This window comes from Anser anser (assembly GCF_964211835.1).
Source record: "Anser anser genome assembly, chromosome: 7".
Lineage (NCBI taxonomy): Eukaryota > Metazoa > Chordata > Aves > Anseriformes > Anatidae > Anser > Anser anser.
Window position 1 is genome coordinate 36,722,880 of NC_139727.1, and position 22,388 is coordinate 36,745,267.

The following is a 22,388-nucleotide window of genomic DNA, read 5'->3' on the forward strand; positions in this document are numbered from 1 at the left end:
ATGATCTTGTTGCAGACTATGGACTGGTGGTTTCAGACAGCGTAATCAAGTATCGTCTCCTCTTGGGCCATCTAGAGAAACGGAATCTGGGAGCACTGAGCAGAAAGGTATAACTGCATTCTTTTGCAAGAAGACAGCATTTCAGGAGTGGAAGTGTCAGCCAGCACAAACCTCAGAGTGTTGTCTCATGGCTAAAGAGTGACACGGGGCCACCCAGCAGGTAGAACTGAACTACAGTCTTCAACTGATTTCCAGTTCTGAGCACTGCACGTTTGGTATATATCATGATACAGCAGCTCAGATGGATGCTGTATTTCAGCAAGCAATAGGCAGTCTCTGTTGTCATCAACTACAGAGAAGTAATGTTATTTCTTATGGTGCTGAAAAGTTAATCACCTGTAGTGATGACTGTGTGTCTCAGGGAGCTGCCCAGCATGCAGCTGCTCATCTAGAGCCAACAAACTCTGGGACCTACCACCAGTAGATTTAGTAACAAATCTAATCATTTGCCCAGTTCTAGAAGATCGGTCTTCTGGTGCAAAGATCCCCAGTCTGCCTGCAGGTATTTCCAAGACTTAATGGAAAAAAAGACACATTTTAAAACGTGACAGCTTAGTCTCTGCCTGGGAGTGCTGCATATGATACTGAAGCATAAACTTTTTTGCATTTCCCTTGGAATACAGCAAAATAAATGCTACTGTTCAGGATGAAGAGACAAAGTAAGAAACTCATTATTTAAGAACATTGCAACATAGGACCTGTTGCACAGTGACAGCTGTTTCTGACATAAAGATAATCCTGGTAATCTGAAATGGGTCCTAAACTAATTGAAAACACCAGAAATAAAACGTCTGAGATACTTGCCAGTCAGCTGCCAGCTCTGCAAGCAAATACAGATGAGGGGAATTTTCTTTTATGTAGAAGTGTATGTTTATATTCTTGGTTTTTGCAGAAGCTTTTCTTTCCGTATTTACAGATAATCCCGTGGGAGGTAAAAATCTGGCACCAGATATTCTTTCAGCACAGTGGATTAGGTTACAGCCCATCACATCACAGTATACCTTGTGCCAGTCTAAGAAGTTATTTCCAGAGGAACAATTATTAATAGAACTCTGAAAAACATGTGGGACCCAATCTGGTGGGATGCTGGGGGGAAAAAAATGGGCAGGATCAGACCCTTATGGGCACCAGGAACTCCTTCTGTTTAAGGATTTCTTTTTAACGATCTGGAATGTTTCATTAAGTGACACACTGACACAGTGTTGCTACCACAACCTGCGAGAGTCACCCTGGCACAGGCAAAAATGCTCAAAACCTTCCATTATTTCCCTGCACTCAAACAGCAATGTATTTTAGAAGAAAAATAAATAAATAAATAAAAAGGAAAAAAAAAAAAAGAAAGAAAAATCTTTGCAAGGAGCAGGAAGCATATACATACAGTAATGATGCATCAGAGCAGAGAATAGCCAGACAGCTGCTGCCTTGGTGGTCCATCCAATACATTTTTAATGGAGGAACAAAGGAATTAAAAGCAAATGCAGAAGGGGTTTTTGAAGGGAGAAAAAAAAAAAAGAGCCAGTTAGCACTCTGTAGAGCTGTGTCCACGGTATTCTGCATAACTGCAGGTCAGTTATTTGGACTTTTAATATGCCAGTAATTTCTGTATTCCCAGAAAACCCATAGGAATTCATTTTTCTTTATAGCAATCCCTGGCAGTTATCACCCTTTAGACATTGCCAACACCGTGCAAGCAGTTAACTTAAACCTAAGCACTTCTGCAGTAGGCTTTATCTTATCACAGCAGTCATTTCTTCACATATTGTGCTGATTTTATTATATTTTTATTACATGTATTTAAAGGCATCTAGCTCCTAACCTGTTAAAACGGAATACGTTTTTTCCTCTCTGAAATAGTGTATTCCAAGGGAGAACTTTTCAGAAGTGCAACTGAAAATCTACTCTGCTTAAAAGTCATTTTGATGATTGCCGTGGGTTTCCTTTTTCAGTGGCACCTCCTTTGGGAGTTAAGACATCTCCATGCTGAAGTGGCAGGTTTTTTTTCCACAAAGGTCACAGACGTAATGCTCTTCTAGTTCTATGTAAAATAGTTAAGGCTTGCTCCCTTTGGAGTAAAATTAACCCTGTTGCTGGGCTTTCTTTCTTCAACCACTGCATTCAAACAAGTGGGCTGTAAGATCCATCTTCTCTGTGGTGAGACAAGACAAGCTGCTTTCCCTCCTTGCTGACTGTGTGGGCGAGAGAAGACTAAACACAGGCGAAGGGATGAAGAATGGCACGGTGGCAAGAGACTTCTGCTTTTTCCTTCTCTCCTCCTGCCAGGTAATCTACCAGCATTCCCAGACTTTGAGTGTTTGCAGGCTTGCAGTGCTTTTCTTAAGGCAACTATAACTTTTAGCCATGCCGTGGTTAAGTGTGTTAGTCATGAATAGTTTTCCCAAACTTAACTTACTGAGTTAGTCAAGTGGGAGAGACAGCCTGACACTTAGTTATAGTCCCGGAGTGAAAGCCAGAGGGGAAAATTCCAGTTACATTGGTGTATTATGGAACTTGTCTCACTGCCTTAAGCAACCTGTGTACGAACAACAACAATGACAGCAGACTGCACACAGTGTACGGGACCTATCTTGTGTTATTCTCATCCAGCAACTGAGAATTCCTGCAAAGAACTGATGTGTCACAGTCCTGCAGCTCCCTGGGTCAGATTCCTTACACTTCATAGCTATCCAGCATAGTGTTCTCAAACATAAGCCAATTCACATTAATAGAACTCTTTCATGTGATCCAGGGAGAAAGGGGATCCATACACCAGCTAGGAGTGAAGGAGTGCAGAAGGTTATAAAAATCAGGGGTACTCTGAGTGGTATATTTTCATTTTTAGTCTAGAGGAAAATTGGTAAGTAATTTTTTCTTAGTTCTTTGAATTTAAAAATGTCTAGACTCAGAACAGTTTGCTAATTATATTTTAGACAATACCAAAAGGCAAAGGGAGTGTCTTATAAGTAAAAGAAACTTTTCTGCTTACCAGAAAAAAAAAAAAAAGAGGCTCCTTTGAGGTTCTATAGTTTCATGATCTCTTGTATAACTTGTTTTACAATCCACATAACCTAGAAAGTAGTCTACAGGATGATGTCTATTTAATCGGTATCTTTCTAAGACCAACAGACTGATATAAGTATGCATGTCCTAAAATAGATATTTTAAAAACATGTTACAACATTACAGACTGTAATAGCTATTCGCAAATGCTGGAGTTTTTAAATATGGCTCTCCTCCACTGTTGTTCTTTTTTCAGAAATAGTTCTAAGGATTTGTTTCAGAAAGGATTGCTTGTTGATTTTAAGTTGCCATGTAACGACAAGAATGTGTTTCATATGCAGAATTTCAGAGATAAAATTAGCTGGCTAGTCGCTAGAAAGAGTATGCGGATGTATGACCATGTTCTGAAGTGAGAACTGGCCATCCTATGTTGTCCTTTCATAATAAAGTTTGCTTCAGGCTGTAAAACACCACACCGAATAGGCAGAATATTACCTCTGGTGACCCAACCCTTTTATAGATCTAGAGGTAGCTGAAGTCACTTCTAGTCTTTCCTACTAAGAGAATCAAGCAGATTAAAAGAACGCTTCGCTAATTTGGTATTAACAAGAACTTGATCATAACACTATTATTTTGAACATTAATGACATTATATTAAAATACGTTGCCAACATGTAAGACCACAGCAACTTGAATTATTTCTGCATTTTTCTGATGACTACGGTTTATATTGCCAGGGTTTGGGTATGTTTTGGAAACTCTTTTTCAAGTAATCCGTCTTTAAAAAGATAGGTTTATCTTCAGGCAGAAACTAAGGATCATACTGACAGACACAGAACAACAATGACAGACAGGCTCCTTGTAGGTATCTCCTACAAAATCTGATCTTATCTGCTAACTAGGGTGCTTAAAGCTTGAATTTATTTCTCACAGCTGATAATTATCAAGCTGATAATTACCTAGGAGCAGATCTTTTTTCTTTTACACACCCCAAGAGATGGGTTAACAACCTGCTATGCAGTTCAGGAAAAAAAAATACATTCCTTCATGTGAAAACGTTATTATAACCGATTCAGGGATGAACTGACTGATGTTAATACATACCTCCATAAATATTATTGTAAAGGGATCTGGGGAATGAGAAAGGTAGAATGGCTTGTAGTTGGCCAGAAAAGTCGGATGAGCCTATGGGTGGAAGTGCTAAGCCTCGCTGGCTTAGTTTCCCATGCCCTACCCTCTACATCTGCATCTGCATCCACATCTACACCTGTGCATTTTTCCATCTTTAAGACAGAGATCTGTGACAACGACGGGCCTGGCTACCCTGCTCTACAGAGATCAGCAATCAGTTTGCACGTGCTCCAGAATTATCTAGATAGTATTTTTCATCAAGCCTTTTGACAATCCCAGAGCAAGCTGTGCAAAGAAACTTAAAGCAACCTCGTCCAGGAAAAAGGTCTTACCTGGTCTGCTGTGCTATAGCTTGGTTAGTTATCAGTAAGCAACCTGTCAGTGACCAGATGTGCTTGGATTGCCACATGGGCACCGGTTTGTGGGACAGGTTAAAAGGACACCTGTCAAAAAACCTACTGAAAAAAAAAATCCAGTGAATGCCCCCAGTTCCAGCTGCGTACTTTGTACTCACAGATATGCCCGAAGACCGTTTCCCCCTGATAAAAAAGTCACATATTGTAAATTGCTTATTAATTATTTTGTGAGGCGTGATACAAAACAAGCAGAACAGAAATAGAATGGGAAGCAATAGTTTGGAGACCTTCCAGAGCCCAGGGATGGCAGAGGGAAGCAGGAGACTTCTCTGTGGAGGTTCACGTTGTGAAATCAGCTCCAGACTGTGGTAGGGTCTCTGTGCTCACTTGCAACTTCCATTCATCTGGATGGCAGGAAGGAGGAAAGTATTTTTGAAGAATACTGAGGATATTCCTCTTGTCACCTGAGGCTTTCTTTAAAATCCTCTTATCTCTCTAATCTTTGATGACATTTTTTGATAATGGGGGGCCTGTAGTATTGAGCATCTTTTAATCAGTGCTGTGCTGCTTCTTTCCACAAAGAAAGTCAAACTAAGCTTTCATACTACCGTCTGACCTTTTGTCTGAAAAGATGGGCCTTCACTCTGGGGGCGGCAGGAGCCACTACCCAACCTAAAGAAAACTTTCACATCAGCTTTTGTGTTTTCTGATGCCAGTGGAACAACATTTACAGAAGCCCCTCAACTCCATAACAAGACTGAAGAGAGTAAACATTTATCCTACATCTACGATCTGAGCTTAAACCTAATCGAAGAGCTTAAAATCAATTACTTGATACTATGTTCAATTGCACAATTAGTGGTTTGAAGAGTTACATTGCTGATAACCAGTATGAAAGATTTTAGTTTTTATTTTTTCTTGACATAATTCTTTTTAACTACTGGCTTCTAAATATGGCATGGTGAAACAAAGTTTGATTTATTTTTTGTATGTTATTTTTCAATAGAAGCTCTTGAGTACAGGGTACTGTGAAAATATGTCAGTTCATCAGCACACATGCAGAATATACAAGGCTCAGCAAGTTTGACAAAATACCAAAATATATGTTCTTGCCAAAATAAATTTGTCATAAAATGCGCGTTAGGACTTGACAGACTCATTTACTTCTCTGGTTTCACAGTAAGCATATGATCCAACTAGCGCTCTTGGTTCTTGGGCAAACCCAAGACTCAGCCAACTCTGAATCCTTGCAGATGGATTAGGATGTATTTGTTTGCTTCGTGGCCAAAGCAGCAGGGTGCTGTGGGGAATTGTATAGGACTCCTAGCAGTAAATGCTGTCTATATAAATAAAGGTAAGAATGATTTAATTTGTTACCTAGATGAAATCTGCTTTTCTGAATATATGTAACCAGAAAAGATTCTCTTATTCATGGCAAGCTGACTGGGTGCATAAGCACTTTTTCTTGCTACCAAAACAACAAAGTGTTTTGGTAGAAATGATCCTTTTGTGTGTGAACAGTCACCATATTTGCAACAGAGATATTGTAGAAGGAAACACAACCAATGTAATTGTGATTAAGAAAACAGGACCATGTGATAATCTCCTTAGTGATAATGAAGGAAAACAAGAAACTTTAGGAGTGCACCAACACAACACTACAGCTGTTTGTGCAGAATAGATCTGACCAAGGAAGTGATCAAATTAGACCAAGTGATGTGCATTTGTTAAGGAGTTCTTTGGGAAAGATAGTTTAAGAGCATTTTCTCCCATTCCCAAAACAGGTTTCCTCTCTAAGACCTGGAAAAAAAAAGGGGAGGGTGTGTGTGTGAAGGAGATATACTCTCCCTTAGCCCTATTTTCTATGACTCTATGAAGTGTTAGCCAAATAACACCACCTCCATGAACTTAAGGTTCAATGTCCAGTTTTTGCTCACCCTCCAAAAGAGGCAGAGATATGTCTGGGTCTTCTGGAGCACAAATAATCCTTGATGTTAACAATATTTGACATTGTAAGCAACACAACATCTTGTTGAAGCCAGGAGCACAAAGACTGCTGCAGGAAGGGAAGAAAAAAAAAAGTATAAAAAAACAACTCATGAGTAACAAAATCCTAGTTTTTATAGCACAGCTTAATAAATCTGCAGTTATGGACCTTGTGCGCCTAGATTTTAAACAGCTCCATTTTGTTTTTTCACATGGTATAGATTGTGAATTCCTTAACACTTGATGGAAATATGTGTGGGATGTATTAGACATAGCTGTCATTCACTTTTGTTACTATTATCCTAGCATAATGTGAGCTGTTGTCCTATTTTTCATCTTCCCAGAAGTTTTGATTAGCCTATAATGACTTGGTTTTTATATTTCTCTGTGTGTCTGTCTGTATTACATATACAACATATTGAATTGAAACTAGAGTAATTATTACTAGCTGTTGGAATAAGCTACTTGCTACATTGTCCGTTGCTCACAGTTTCCATGCCACTGTAAACTGAAAATTGCACTTAACTGCTTTCTTTATGGGAAAGAGCTGCTTTTAGCCACAAATTTGGAGCATTGCACAATTTTATGGAACCCATATGAAAATCTCTGCATGCTGCAAGGGGGCAGGATGTTTAAATTCATGCTCTACCCAAAATATTTTTTTTCTTCAGTTTCTCTGGTGGACTCTTAATTGATTACACTGTTTACATCAAAAGGTGATGTGTTGCAGGAGCATTGAGCATGAACATTATTTCACTAAGGATGACATTCTTGTGTTCTAATAAACTAGCCTTTCCATTTCTTAGTTGTTACGCATGTCATACTTAGTCCCTGCATTATTCCAGTATTGAAACCGTGGCACTATTAAACCATTTCTATTGGTAAAGAGATTTCAAAAATTTCAGAAATTGAGCTTAAGCTTTTTGCATTAACATATCCCACAGTCTCAACATACCTTTCTGTGGCAAGTTCTCTCCTTACCTCTGAAGTCTGAAGAGGTTTGGGTCAGCCTACAGGCTATCCCACTTTTTAGGGAAGAATACTCTTTCATTCTAGATGTACAGGACTACACCAAGTAAGCCATACGAGTTTGCTCACACACACAAAAAAATCACATCTGGGTACCAGAACGTACAATCTTTATTCACTTTACGGTTTTAACTACAGAAGGTGGTATTGTATAACCTCCAGTCTTAGATGGCCTTTAGACTGGACGAACACTGTAGGCCTTATTTTGTGCTAACTGTGCTGACTTGAAATTGGGTTACTATCCAACTTTTTGGGTACTAGTGACTGATTCTGTCATGGTTTCATGTTAGGACCAGAAGTTTTGTATTTTTTCATTCAGTAATATCTACAAGTGCTTTGTGATGACTTAAAAACAATTGCACCTGGGAGACAAAAACCTATGGCATCTGTGAACTTGCAGATAGCATCAGCCTAGACATCATTTTGCGTATTAGCTCCTGTTCTAACAGAAAATATGTTTTTGCCAGCAAGGCAGGGACATGCAGTAAAAAAAAGCAACTGGGTCTTTAGTATCCAGAAGAGACGGTCCTAAGGTTTGCATAAACACATGGTATTTGTATCTGAAAGATGAAATCTCGAAAAATCTGTCATGCTACACAACTTGAGTGCTGCTTTTCATGTTGCAATGGTCTCTTCTGCCATCATTTGAGATATTGTCACTGACTCGTGATTTTGCACGCCAGTGAATTACCATTTTCACTTTTGAGTCCACATCCAAATACAAATCCAGCCACTGGATTGCAGTGACAGCGCTGTGTACAATGGTTATAGACATCTTAGGTGCAGCTGGAGGAAAACTAGTCCAGTGTTACTTGTTTCCGTTCACTTTATTACCTTTTGTTATTTTCTCAGGAAAGAACAGCTCAATGACGGTTAGTAGATAAATAGATAAATAGCAGATAAATAGAAACCAACTGCAGAATCAAATTTCATCTGTTCATCTGTCAAGTTCCATCAGTCATAATGACCAAAACCAAAATAACTACAGCTGATGTTCAAAAAACATAATTAGATTTTGGTGTTAAAATCTTCTTGAGAAAAAATGGGGAACTGACATCTTGAACGAGGCTGTTTCCAGATGCAGAAAACCAATATTGCAGATGATTTCTAAGGATTTTCTTCCCAATTTTTCAATCATCATTACAGTCCCTGCTTTTAAATGTAAATATAGTGCCTAGTTCTGTGTAACAATATTTTGTGAGCCTAGTGTCCAGGGAAACTTCTCCAAATCAAAACCAAGATTGGGTTAAAATACTGCAAAGCCTGTGCCCAAAGTATTTACTGACAATAAAGACGGAAAAATACACCTGAAAATTAAGAGTGAACTTCTGAAACTGGATATTGTTTATATTAGTGGAAAATGATAACATGAATATAAATAGTGTAGACGCAGCAGGACAAGGCAATATGTTATATGAGTTTAAATCTGTCGTTAGGAGAAGCTGATTAGGTTTATGTCTGTCAGAAGGATGAAGGCTTGTGCCATCTGTAACAACAGTGAGCAGCTTAGTTAACTTTATATCAGCAAGCCTCGTGGATTGCTAGCACCACTTCCCATCAACATGGCATTAGATCATCTTTTAAAAAAGACACTGCCACAAGAGCAAACATCAAGAGCTCCAAGTTAGAGCAAGTGCATTTCACGTACCAACCATTGTCACCAGATCATCATAAGAACTCCAGGGACTGTCTTTAACTGACCTCTTTACCTTGTTTTGCATGCCTGCTTAGCTGAATCGAAGGAGTCAAGGGGAAAAATCAGTTTATAATTGACATTCACCGTAAGCATTCGCTTATTACATTCATTTCAAACATTTTGTTATAACAGTGATGGAACAATGGCAATGACAGTAAGGAAAGAGTCTCATTATTAAGCAATTATTATCCTTAACATGTAAAAATTATTTTAGCCTTGCTGCTTTTCTTTCCTTCTGTATTTGTGACGTCTTTAACAATGCCTCTGTGGTTCTGAGGACTGAACAGTAGCCCCAGTTTTCTGCTTAGTCCACAATTACACAATATATTAATGGCATAATCACTCAACCTTTCTGTGCCTCGGTTTCCACCTTTGTAAAATGTTGGCAGGGTTAATCCTGCTTTGTAAATCAGAGAAGATCTTGCATAAGTAGTCCTACCTACCTGGAAGCATTGTGCTTATTTAATGTAACCATTTTCCTGGCAAAGAAGGTTGGCAAGACACAACCAACTTCATTTCAAAGTAAATATTTTTTTCAGCCACCTTCAGCATCGTCGTAAACAACGACTCTGGCCTTATGAACACTATCGTGACTACAAAATTCAATTGAATACAATTTCAGAGGTTGGTGACTCAGTTCCCAGAGGCAGTCCTGCCACAATCTGGTGCACTTGATTGGACCAGAAGCCTTGCTCGGTCTGAAACCAACCCCAAGACTTGCTATTAACAAACTATCTTGACATACCAGTCTCCTGAGAGACTTATTTTCATAGCCTGCCCTCACTGCTGATAAAACAGCACATCAGGAGTGAGAATATTATTCATTGCTAAATATTAAGTTGCTGAGCTTATAACCTAATTTATTCTTAGCCGATGATCAAACAACTATCATGAGACAATGAAAAGCAGCTTCGAGCTAAATGGTCTTTGACATGATGAAGGATATAACCTCTGCAGGGTATATGCATTTATATATGCATAGTATATCATATATACATGTGTGCATATGCGCGTGCGTATACATGATTTTTTCGTGTATTAGGCCAGCACAAAAGATCAATGCACGTCTGCTGCCTGCCCAAACCCCAAGGAAAGGCTCTGAGGACTGGGGGCTGTGTAGAAGCCCAGGGAGGAGCTCTCCTCCCCTGTGACATTCGTGTGGGTGTGAAGGGTGTGCTAACACACGGCCCAGGGAGCAGCTGCGTCCTGCCAGCTCTGCCGTGTCAACACACACCTCAGGCCAAGAAAGCAGGAGATGAAATACTGCTGCCATCCACAATTCGGGACGGACAGTTGCTGACAGCTGGTTAAGGCTCCACGGCTAAAAGAGAACCAGAAGGAAGGAATCTCTCACCTCCTGAGCAGCTTTACGGCCTGCCTCCTCCTCTCTGCCATTCTCCTCAGATAGCAGAAAGCGTTTTCTGAGGAGGCATTTTTAATGAGGAGGCAATTTTAGTTTTTAACGCCTCCTCTCTGCCCTTCTCCTCAGATAGCAGAAAGCCAGACCTCGCAGCACCTTTGCTCTCCCTTGTATTTCCACTGAGTCTCTTGGCCAAAGGGAGGAGAAAAACGGGAACGCGTGGCCAGAGGAAACAGGTGAACTCTTCAGAGGGGACAGCCAGAAACATAGTTTGGGGGAGGAGGAATCTGAAAAGAGGCAAGAAGTAACTCACTTTGTGATGTGTTCTTCCCATGCGTTATGTGTGTTAAACCAACTGGTCCCCGCCTTGTTTACATCTCCTTTCTGCCTCAACGTAACGTGGATTTTTGTCTCTCCAAGTGGTGTCCCACCATCCCCAGTGCCGTGACTGGGCACCTCAGCAGGCTGACCAGCAGAGTCAGCAGGTTCCAGAAATCCACCCTTCACCTCAGATCTCCCAACAGTCCTTCCAGAACTTGCCCCAAGTCAGAGTAATGCTCTTCGTACCTTGTCTTTGAGGTTTAGGAACAGGCATCCTTCACTTTTAGTGGGTGGCTGTGTGCTTTGCGAGCATGAAAGCACACGTGCACTCTGCCAAGTTAGCTGTGGACCTGAATTACACGGTCTCACAACTGACGTCTCATAACACATTATGGGCGAGATACTTTTCATCAATCGTAATTAGCTGTTTATAAAAGGCAGGAAGTAATAACAAGGAAATCATCTGCAGTCCTGTGCAATGATAGGCACGGGCTGACCAGGTGAGCTATGTAGGGCAGCCTCCCCCACAGCTTGCTGGTTGTGGCATCGGGAACTTGGCTACCACGTCTTTACCCACCTCTCCAGAGCCACTGGAAATGGATGGTTAGCGAGGCCGTGCGTCTGTGCAGAGCTGCCTGTCTCTTCTGGACCCACTGCCTGAAGTGCTGCATATGGAATCTGGTGGAAAAATGCTGGTAGAGACGCAGTTTGGAAAGAGAAGTGCTCCGAAATCTAGATGTTTTTGGACTCGTGCATTGCCAAATACTTGTGCGCGGTCCTATAGGCAAGTTCTGGTTCTCTTTGGGGGAAGAACAGCAAAATGCCATTTTACAACTCTCAGGCTAGCTCAGCTTTTTGTTGCCAAATAGCAGCATGATTTTTTAGCAGATCCAGCTGCTGATGTTGCTCAGCAGTATCTTCCCCACCAAGTTCTGTACTTTTAAATCATTACATGTTCACTAGTTGTAATGATCAGATTATGATTTATCTCCCAGATCCTGATGTTTGCTCTGCCAGAATTTGAGAAAACAAGGGCTGAAGTACTACTGTAGGTCAGTCATTCTTGCTGATCTCTAAGATATTATTGTACTATGCAGAAAACACAAATTATTTTGCATTAGTTAAGGCCAGAGAAGAGTGAAATTCTGAACACTCCCCCTTTCTTTTCTCTTACCTACAAGAACAGCAGTGCATAACTTTATGCTCAGTGCTTCAGCAGAGCTTTCAGTGCTTAGTGTGTCTTATCAATACGTGCAAGTAAGAAACATAAAAATTTTATCTTGTTTTGGCAGTATTTCTACCATAAAGTAAAATGATCCCAAATGAAATTGTCTCATATAAATACTTTAGGTAGCATGTATTCTATTTATAAAAGCTAATGTAGCATGTGGTTGGTAAGTGTAACAAATATTGTGTATACTAGCATTAAATTTAATCATTCACGACAAACTATTTGGATCTTACTGAAATGCCTGATTCATTAACCACACACATAGCTTACCTTTAAGTCCGATCTGTATTTTCTCCTAGTTTGAGTCTTCCAGTCCTCTCGGGTTAGATCCTCTTTTGATCAAGAAAGGCCGATCTTTGTGGATGAGCTTGAGTTCCCTCCAGGAAGAGGCGTGGATGAAGAATCACAGTGAAGCAGCCCCATGTGAGTACCTCTTCTCCCACTAGTTCTACCATAAAATCAAAGAGAGTAAATTGAGACATCAGAGGATGAGGAGTGCTCTCACACTTAGTGGTTTACACAAAGTGATTTGACTTCATACTGGTGCAGAGCAGATGAGCAGCACTGCAAGGGAACAACTTGCAGTGAATAACTATTGCTTGGCACAGTTGGGATAGGGCCTGAGACTTGAGAGTGGGTCAGAAAACTGACCAGGTCAAAGCCCTCATCTCTGTCCAAGGCCAAAAATATAATGTCAGTGTTCTCTGACAGAGTTGCTGTGGGTCCAGAGATCAGAGAGCACAGTTGCTGCCTGTTAGCATGCATGTCGCTCCCTCATGACTCATGGTTCTGGCAGTAGTGCAGCTGTCTGCGTGGCTTTGCAAACCTTACACAAGGTTAGCCCAACAGGGGGATTCTCTTTTGCATGTGTGTTGATAAAAAATACAAATATAGAATCAGAGATCACGATCAACTACCAAAAGGTCATTTTCCCCTAAGCGTGTGCCAGACTGTTGTTTTGCAAGGCAGCTTCCTCACTTTCACTTTGTGGCATTTTCTTGCCTTAGCTTTAGAAATGGAAAAGCACCAAATATGAGCTCAGTTTCTGCTATGAGGAAACAATCCAGCTAGCAGAAGTGAGGGTATATTATCAGGCTCGAGTTTTCCTGAGCTCCCACAGGATCCTCATTCTTAAATTCATGGCAGAGAGCCTAAGCAAAAATGTTTCGTAATTTGTTGTCTATAGACAACGAATTTTACAGTTGCCGTATTTTGTTTTCTAAGGAAGAGCATACTAAAACTTTGATTTGATGAACTTCAGCTTTTCCGGACCATGAAGTAGGATGGGGAGACCAGAGAAGGGGAGATATGACAGCCACTTTCACATATTTTAGTTTCTGAGCTTCACTATAGACCTTGACTTTTTCATCTTGAACTCTTAGAGGTATAGCACAGATTTATTTGATGTCTTGTATTACCCACATGCCACCAAACACATTCATATGTACCTTAACATAAAACCTGGAAAAGCTCAGAAAATACAAATTATTTCTGATCTGTGGAATTCTTTATCAGTAGCAGTGGCCTGAGGAGGTGTAATAATGCCTGGGGCTCGGATTGCTGAATGACCAACTTCATAAAAAATGAAAGCTTGTAAAGGCAGGGCTACTCATGTCATCCCTGGCCTTGCAGCTGTTCATTGCATGCCTAACGCTAATGCTCTCAAGCCAGATGTTTGTAGACCAAGACTTTGGGGAGCAGAGAACAACCACAGGAATATCACCACCCAGCACATAAGCTACCATATGAAATTCATGCTTCTTATTCATGTAAATAGGAATTTGACCTGCTAGACTCAGTAATGCTGCCGTGCAGCTCTTCAAGGTGCAGTAAACCCACAGTTTACTATTCCTTTGCTGTGTAGCACCAGTGAGCACCACTGGTGAGTACAGAAACTCGTTAATCCCTTGGAGTTACCACTAATGATACTCTATCTTTTGTTATCAGCTGTCTCTCTGAGCACCCCTTTGTGGAAGCAATGCTTGAGCGGACAATGAACATTAATAACAGCAATTAGCTCACTCATAAACCAGTACTTCTTGCAACATCACATTTCAAAGAGTTTTTGTCATGTCTCCACCCTTCAGGACGATTAAATGGGAAATGATTTCAGCATAACTTGAACACGAATGTCAACATTTGTTAACAGATATTTCTGAGCGCTTCCAACAGTACTAAGAGAAAATGAAGGGCAAACTTAAACACACAAATGAGCTGGAAAACAAAGTGCAGAGTAGCTATTCCCCCCAACACTATTTTTCCCTTGACAACATGCATAACCTCACCGTGTTGTTGATACGGTTTCACTGAACAATTTTTGTGGTGCAGGAAGCGCTGGCTGTACCGTAGGCCAAGAGACACCAGAAGTGAAATCTGTTTTGACCAAGGCCCATTTTCTCCAGGCTTAATTTTGTGCAAAAACATTAGTGGAGAATTTATGAAATGCAGAGCCACGGCAGCCTCCCAGGAGCAGGGGGAGGCCGGGTGGAGGAGGTATAACTTGTTTTCTTTTTGCCTGGGGTGGAGGCAAGTTGGTTGTTGAGCAGGTTATGAAGGTGGGTCCCTGAAAGAAAGCCTACAGTTCATGTCAGTCTGGGGAGAAGTAGGAGGAAAATAAGGTGAAAACGTGTGAGGTGAAGATGGAAGGAATGGTTTGAAGACGTGCTCTGAAAGCGTCAGTGTATCCCACGCTGCCAGATAAATGCCAGAATGTAAGTGTAAAGTTAAACATTCTCGCTCTTTCTCTCATTTTCAGGAAAACAGTGGTTTTACTGTCCGTGTACAAAAGTTTCTATAGGCTGATGGCCAATTTGCTACTAGTGAGCAGTTTTGAGGTATGTAGTGCTAAAATAATTTTAGTAATGACATGTAAATTGTAAAAGATAGTATGGAAAGATGAGAAAGATTATCTTTAGGTTAACCCATGATTATTTAATGAATAGATTTTTAGCATGTTTATAATGTTTATTTGAAATTCCATACATATGATAAAGTGCATGTGTTTTACAACCTAAGTAATGTTTGTGCATTGAGAAAATGTTTTAGAAATAATGTATGTAAAAAAGATTAAAATTGCATTGTAATCGGAAGAAATATCTCAGTTGCTCAGCAGCGTAATTCACTCATTATTATTAATTATTATCGCCTATTTCATTATTAGAGAATCTATAAATACTTTATTCCCTCCTTATGACTTTTGTCTTCATTGTTGAGAAAATGGTAATGCGACAATTATGTGACAGTTGTGAAATTTCATGCTCTAAGCAAGGAAAAGAGTAAGTAGACATGATGAGGGTGAGACATGTATGTTAGTGGAAATTTGTGATAGCTAGCACTTTTGGGGTGTTTTTGTACTTTTATATTTTAATGGCTGTACATTTAAATAGAAAGCAATAAGTCATTAATGTATTTTCATTTTCAAGTGTTTTGTTTTCAGTTTTACAAATTCAGTCTCTATTTGCAGTTGCTGTTCTTAACAGTCAGTTTTGCTGAGTCGGTGCAGAAGCCTTGAAAACATGCACCGAAGTAAATTCACTCTAAAATAAGCAGAGCAACTTTATATCGTATGCTGTCTAATCCATTCAAGAACTTGACAAACTTTACAAAATTGTAGAATTTGCAGTTTGTGCCACTGATATACCAGACCGCACCCCAACTAGCCATAAGTCCATAAGGACTTGGAGAGTGCCACTGGTTCCCCAGCTCACGTTATTCCTGCAAGTGCTCGTGAGGGGATAGTTGTGAGAGTTCTCAATTTCCTGTTGTTTTCACATCACGTCTGTGGGAGCAGAAACGGAGCAGGGAAAGGAAAAGCTTGTTGGATCAGCGGCACGGAAATGCCAGTATATTCTCTCGTAGGGAAATGTGTGGCTGTTGAGGGAAGCATATTGTTACAGGGAAGTTATTTCTCTCCTGTGCATTGTAACTTTAGTTAGCTGCTCAAACTGCATTCGAGAATGTTTTGTCATAACAATAGATACGTAAAATATTATAATCTTAACCTGCTGCCTTGGAACATTTCACGGGGCTGCACCTGAAGAGGTTTGTGCATGCACAGCACTCCCCGATCGAACACCTTGTGCTTGGGGAATAGCCACTTTGAAAACATTCCATATGGTCTTAAAGTTGGTTCCAGTACTGTTTCAAAACAGTAGAGGACTTGGCAGTTGTGTTAGCAGATAAAAGCTAGTGCTGCTAATTAATCACTAAAAGTGCAGTCCTGGGCCCAGGGATTTCAACAGGAGCAAGTTCAAGCACCAATATATCCCCCGAAGACACTCAAGTTTAAACAGAGCATAGCTTATAAGCACAACACCAAACTTCTCTCTCTCTCCAAGCCTCCTGTGAAGAAAAATAGTCTTTCAAGTTTAAAAAAAGAGTGGTGCAGTAACGCGTAACAGCATTCCTTAAAAGCTTATATGGTTTCCTTGGCTAATAAAGTGCAATCTTTCTTTTACAGCCTGACTTTAGTGGAGGTTTTCTTGACACGTGCCACAGAGCAATCTCACAAAAAAAAAATGAAGAGAGAGTGTGTGTAATTTTCACCTATCCAGTAATACAATAAATACAGTGAATTTAAATGCCTGAGCTCCAAAATAGAATGTGTAGAACAAGAAGTACATGTCTACAACTGAATCTCTGTCGTGTACATTTCCCATTGAATTGCCTCTTGAAAAAAATACAGACATGAGTGGTGCCTGGGGAGGCACTAATTCCAGAGCTGCTGGCTACAGCTCTAATGCTTGGTGGATTTTTTGAAATTAAATAATTAGAACTGAACTAGTATAAAACCAATAATAATTAAGGCAGGCAGATCCGGTCAAGTGTAAAGAAAATGTGTTTCAGAACATAAAATTATAAGCAGGATATTGCTTAAGAAAAGCAGAGTGTAACTACAATAACAAGGACAAAAATCCATTTAGTCTTTCTTAAAGCTGAGCGCATAAATGGAAAATAGTTTCTGTTACAGAAACAGCCGGGTTTAACGTTGTGCTTCTAGACAGAGTGAGCATGCAGCTCCGTCCAGGATCTCCAAGAGAAATAAAAGAATTTAAAAAGTGGTTTGAATATGGTTAAAACAATAAGGTTTTCTTATGGGCTGTCCATCCAAAGTAACTCTGGCAAGGAAAATGCCGTCCTGCTCAAATGACATGGGATAATCCAGAAGCAGAGTAACGAAGCTGAGTTTTGAGGAGTGGCTGTCCTAGCGCTAGCAGAGCTAGTGTAGGAGAGGCAGCAGGGAGAGATTACAAAAGAAAAGCCCCAAGAGCTATTTTCCCCTAATCTATGACTTGAAATCATTGCAAAACTGAATGCCAGGAGGGGCAGTTGACAGGTTGACCGAGATGACATTCCTCCAAAATTCTGAGCTTTTTTATTTTATTTAATTTTTTAATGGAAGACTTAGAAAATTTCCTTTTTTTTTTTTTTTCTAGTGATCTTTCTTTAATTGCTGTGTGACACTGGACGTCAGCACCAAAATGGGCAATGAGAACAGTAGTGCAGAAAATCAGGTGAGTGTGACTGTGATTGCCTTGCCCTTCCCTACTGCCCGAGAGCAAACGTTACAGAAATCTGTCCATGGGCCATTTGCCTCACATTTGTCTTCTGCTCCCAGTTACGCTCGTATTTAATTGTCGTTAATGGTAATTGAGGGCAACTTTTGTTTGTTTGTTTGTTAATGTGGCAATGATAATGGCGCACGGCATTGAGGCACCATGTGGGTGGCTGCACCCTGGGGAATGGGAGCTGTGGGGAGCGCCGTGGGGTGGCCAGGGCTGTCCTGTCCCACCTCCCAGCCGGGAGCAGGGCAGAGGGACAGCCCTAGAAATTGGCATCTCCGTGGGGATAGGGAAGGGCCAAGAGGGGTCCTGGATGTCAGCCCATGGGTCAGCTTGGCTCAGCGGGCACGTGGCAGGGCAGGGACGGGCTGGAATGGGGGCCGGGGCCATGGGCAGGGGGGAAAGGGCCTGGGGGGCCAGGCCATGTCTCTGGGTGCTCCCGAGACCCTGATACACGGTAGCTTCTCCCTGTTCAAAAATGACCTTGCAATGTACGTGTGCTGACCCAGGAATTCACACCCCCGTTAGGAGAAGGGTGCTTCGCTAATGCGTGTTGCTGCTCGGTGATTTCTTTTTGAATTGCTGAAATGAAGGGAACCCATATGCTATGGCTAGCTGTGTACGGTTAAATTAGACATTACTATGTTGATCTAGGTTTGAATAAAAGTTGTGATTTTTTTATTTTGACAATTAAAATACCAGAACGTGTTTCATCCTCTCTTCATCCATATGTTATAGGAGATGGCAAAATGCATTAGGGCTCATTTTGCCTCCACTTCAGCTCTGAGCAAATCTGCTGTACCTTGTGCATTGCACAGTGGGCCCTCTCAAAGGAATCAGTATTAAAAGTTAGCCAATTTTTTTCTTGAAGTTGTTTCTAAAAGAGCAATCTGCTATAATTGTTGGTTGTTCTGGCCAAGTTGTATTGTTACCACAAGATTTGGCCCCAGCTTTTTTTAGTGGTCAGGAACAGGAGAATGTATTCATTCCTACAACTAAATAATGAGAATTTCTCCTCCAATGTATACACCTTTCACTTAGGAAGTTTCTGAAAGCCAGATATATATCTTCAGGAGTCCTCCTGACACCAAGAAGCCTGTACTTAAACATTATTAAATTTGTTAAGAAATTTAATAAAAAGCTCTTCTTTTTCAATAAGGAAATAAAGCTTCTGCTCTCCTTTCCAGACAAGCAAATGCTAGAAAATCAAATTACTTAAAAAGTCACTATTAACAGAGAAATAAATAGAAATAGCAATAACAGTTAAAAGCCACTTAATCTGCTGAACAGCCCTTGAAATGTATCCCTTAATGAATAGTCAAGCTTCATCTAGTCAATAGAATTTTTAAATACGTTTATTTTCAGTCAGACGTCCCCAATGCAAATAAAGTCATCCTTATGCCGCCCAGCCAAGGAACGCAGCAGGTAGTGGATGACGAAAACTGCTTTGCATGGTTTGCATTTCAAAATGTTAGCATCAGGCTTGGCTGTTCTTTTTCTTCTGCATCTGCTTTTGGCTTTTGGTTTTTTGACCCTAACTGCAAATTTGCAAGGCAGCTACATTTAAGTTTTCAGCAAGTTGTAAAAAAAAAATCTGGTTTCTTTTAACTTTCCTCTTTGGTAGCAATCTGTGCTTTAGAAAAACAACCTGCGTTTGACCCTCTTTGCATGCTGGCTTTCCTCTGCACCCTCACACAATTAAAACAGAGCAGTGGATGTTGTTGTTACAGTCAGCACCATTTGACAGGAGTTGTTGTTTCTGTTTGTGGTTTTATCAGGGAACACCATTCCCCAGTTCCAGCTCTCAGCTGAGTCGTTTGGGAGCTGTGCAAATGGTTTGAGTTAAAGATGGGAGAGTCCATGCTAAGTTTAGACTCATTTTGTAAGAGGGAAGGTCTGTGGAATAAATATGCTACTATGAAGAGCATAGTGGGCACTTACAGGAAAATAAATACCCAGTCTGTCTTGTAGAGACCATCCTCTGAGGAAAATATAATGTAAATTTAGTAGAAATTATTAAAGATAATAAATCAAATGAGGCAGGGGCCAGCAGTATATTTAACACGGTGATTTCACATACACTAACCACGCTGTTTTGCTCTAGCAGTGCACGGAGTCTGAACTGCTGAGAGATTTGAGGCTTGTGCCCTGCCCTGTTGGCATGACAAAGCTTGCTTCCAAACACGGGCCTGCCAGTGGCAAGGCGCGTTGGGCTTAGGCTGAATTACATGTAAGGTATTTTTAAGATGCGTTCTTTCTGAAAAGCAAAACTCCACGTGAAGAGAAATGTGTTTAAATTGAAAAAGAAACAATCTAGAAGAACAGAGATCCGGACTTTATCAGGGAAAATAGATCAAATTAAAGGAATGCCTCTTTAATGGGAAGCTATGAGAGGAATTATTGTTTCTGGAGCTCTACAAGATCTCAGCTGTTGCGCTGCCCATCTGACACATAGTTCTTCATCCACCCAAACACACCGGCCAGTATAGAGGAATGGCAAAGCTCAAGCTTTTCCCTGAATTTTCTGGAAAACCAAATGTTCAGAAATCATCCACACAACCATAATAAGGCTTACAGTTTCACAGAGGGGAAGTTTCACTTATAAAAGAAACCAAGCTGACTAGGACCGACAAAACTATCTGCTATTTAAAAAGTTGGGCAACACAAAACTTCCTAAAACTAGAATGAGCTAGATTTTCTAATATGCAATGATTTTAACGGAGGTTTTCAATTCTTGCCCCTCAGAGTTGTGAGGAGGAGAGCCGTCGTCTTCCACAGCCTTTCTCACAAAAAGCCAGAGCTACCAAGTGACTGTAAAGTTCTTTGATGGTGCAAACTGCTGCTGCTTAAGTGAACTCCTAGCAGCGAGGATTTCACCCCAGAGTGGGAGAGGAAATTTCAAAGTCACTTACCACAGAACTTATTTCTGTCTCTTTTGCTTTATCCTTTCTTCTCCTTTGTTTTCTGAATAAGGGAAGAGCCAGACAAAGCTAGTTACTTCACATCGATGTTGTTGTTCAGTTCTCTTCGCACATAAATCCTGATGTGTGGTTATCTTTTTTGTTCTTGCTTGTTTTTCACTGCGAAATGTGTGAGATGGGCAACACATGCATACTTGCTGCAGGGGCCATCATTTCTGAAGCGTCTGTTTGTCTGAAGCATCACGCTGTGCTCCTGCTCGGGTTTCTCCATTTAATTGTTGTGAACAAATCCGACTGCTCCCCGTTCTGCAGTTAATATTCTCCATTATTGCTTTTTCCATATTTCAATGCACTTAAGCCTATGGGTCCAGTTAACTGGTGGGGTTCTACTTTCAGGTCCCAGCACTACAGGGATTAGCAGAGAACACACTGGGCACGCCACCAGCTTCCCAGCTTCAGTCCCCATTCCCACGGAAGATAACTGGGCAAATCCCTCTGAGCTCCGGAGCTCATACTGTGTGTTTACATACTTCTTGGATGGTGCAATAACATCTGGATACATTCCATTGCTTATTTCCAATTGGCAACAAAAACGCATTCCCAATTTTCTGCATAATCATTTTGTGCCTGTAGCACTTTAATGAGGGACACCGTCACCCTGCACGCAACTCACCTCTTTTACTCTCTACGCTATCATTTTCTATCACTTCTCCTTCCATTTCATCCATTGCACATCAGGAGTGCGCAAGGCAGCAGAACTGCTCCACATCCTTTGCGTCAACATCTGTCTGCAGCTGAGTGGCGCTGGCAGTGTGTGTTCCTGCTACCTACATAGCTCCCGTTTACGTGCTGTCACCGTGGTCATTGGTGCTTGCTTCCAATGATAACTGCTGCTGGTCCCATATTCTATGGCAAGTAATACCAACTATTTGTCTGAATTCACAAAAAAAAAAAAAAAAATCTGTTTTAAGGGAATAAAACATCCATATATGCAAATACTGTGAATTCTGGGACATTTCTCACTTTAATGAATAATTATTATACTTCTTCTCATCTTCCCTTTGAATGAAGGAGGGGAAATAAAAGAAGAATGAAGATTCAAAGTTGTGACAGGGTTCTTAATTTGAAAGCGTAGTTAAAAGGTGGTTGGAAGACTGGTCTTAAAGGTAGTTGGAAGATTTTCCTTCCCTTCTGAATTAATGGTTAAAGCTTTCTTCACATCTTTAAAGCCAACACCATTTCTAATGGGGAATGTATATTTACAAGTACAGATGAAAAGGAAAAAGAACCATATATTTATAAAAACCTCTATTGTTATTAACTACATTTCTCTATTTGGAAATTGTGTGAGAATGTTGAACCTACATTTTTCACATCTGTGGATGGTTAGAAATAACTGGGCCAGCAAACGCTATCAGATGGTGAGGACAGCAGAGTTTGGATCTGAACTTGGAGAGGATTTTCCTAATAGTACTTCATATAAATCCGACTGCATCTTCTCAAATATTTTATTTGTAGGTTGCTAAGAATTACTCAGAAAGCTATTCTAGTTAAAATTGTACTGAATTTGAATTACAAATATTGTGCTGAAGACTTTTTTCCTGAGATCATCAGCTTTATCCCCTCTTCCTTGCTGTATTAATACACCTGTCATCCTTAAGAACAGAACCTGGATATTCATCAGGCCTTCATCCACCTGTCAGCAACGAGACAAAGGAAAATAAAAAGCTGCAGGAAGG

The 22,388-nt window shown here is 40.5% G+C and overlaps 1 protein-coding gene and 1 long non-coding RNA gene across 15 annotated transcripts in view; one reads left to right on the top strand and one right to left on the bottom strand.

The window, feature by feature from the left end:
• Positions 1-2,805: 2,805 nt before the first annotated feature.
• The window catches only part of TACC2 (transforming acidic coiled-coil containing protein 2), a 131,303-nt gene continuing 111,720 nt past the window's right edge, over positions 2,806-22,388 (top strand). For 9 of the 12 annotated variants that reach the window (XM_083843705.1, XM_083843718.1, XM_083843719.1 and 6 more), the window contains exons 1-2: positions 13,007-14,878; positions 17,603-17,680. In XM_083843705.1, the coding sequence (XP_083699831.1) occupies positions 17,648-17,680 (33 nt within the window). In that variant the 5' untranslated portion in view covers positions 13,007-14,878; positions 17,603-17,647. Of the gene's footprint in view, positions 2,915-12,466; positions 12,591-13,006; positions 14,879-17,602; positions 17,681-19,093; positions 19,154-22,388 lie in introns of those variants that run through there. The other 3 variants (XM_083843716.1, XM_083843721.1, XM_083843715.1) reach the window with 2 other exon arrangements.
• LOC310902364 lies at positions 7,654-21,033 on the bottom strand. Of its 3 annotated transcripts, none has more exons than XR_014586681.1 (4): positions 20,641-21,033; positions 12,438-12,615; positions 11,514-11,735; positions 7,654-10,902 (listed from the first exon to the last, which is right to left on the bottom strand). It is a non-coding gene; the product is annotated as an uncharacterized lncRNA (long non-coding RNA). The 3 variants fall into 3 exon arrangements; XR_014586682.1 differs by lacking the exon at positions 20,641-21,033 and adding an exon at positions 12,709-12,828 and having other exon boundaries at positions 11,514-11,614; XR_014586683.1 differs by lacking the exon at positions 20,641-21,033 and adding an exon at positions 12,709-12,828.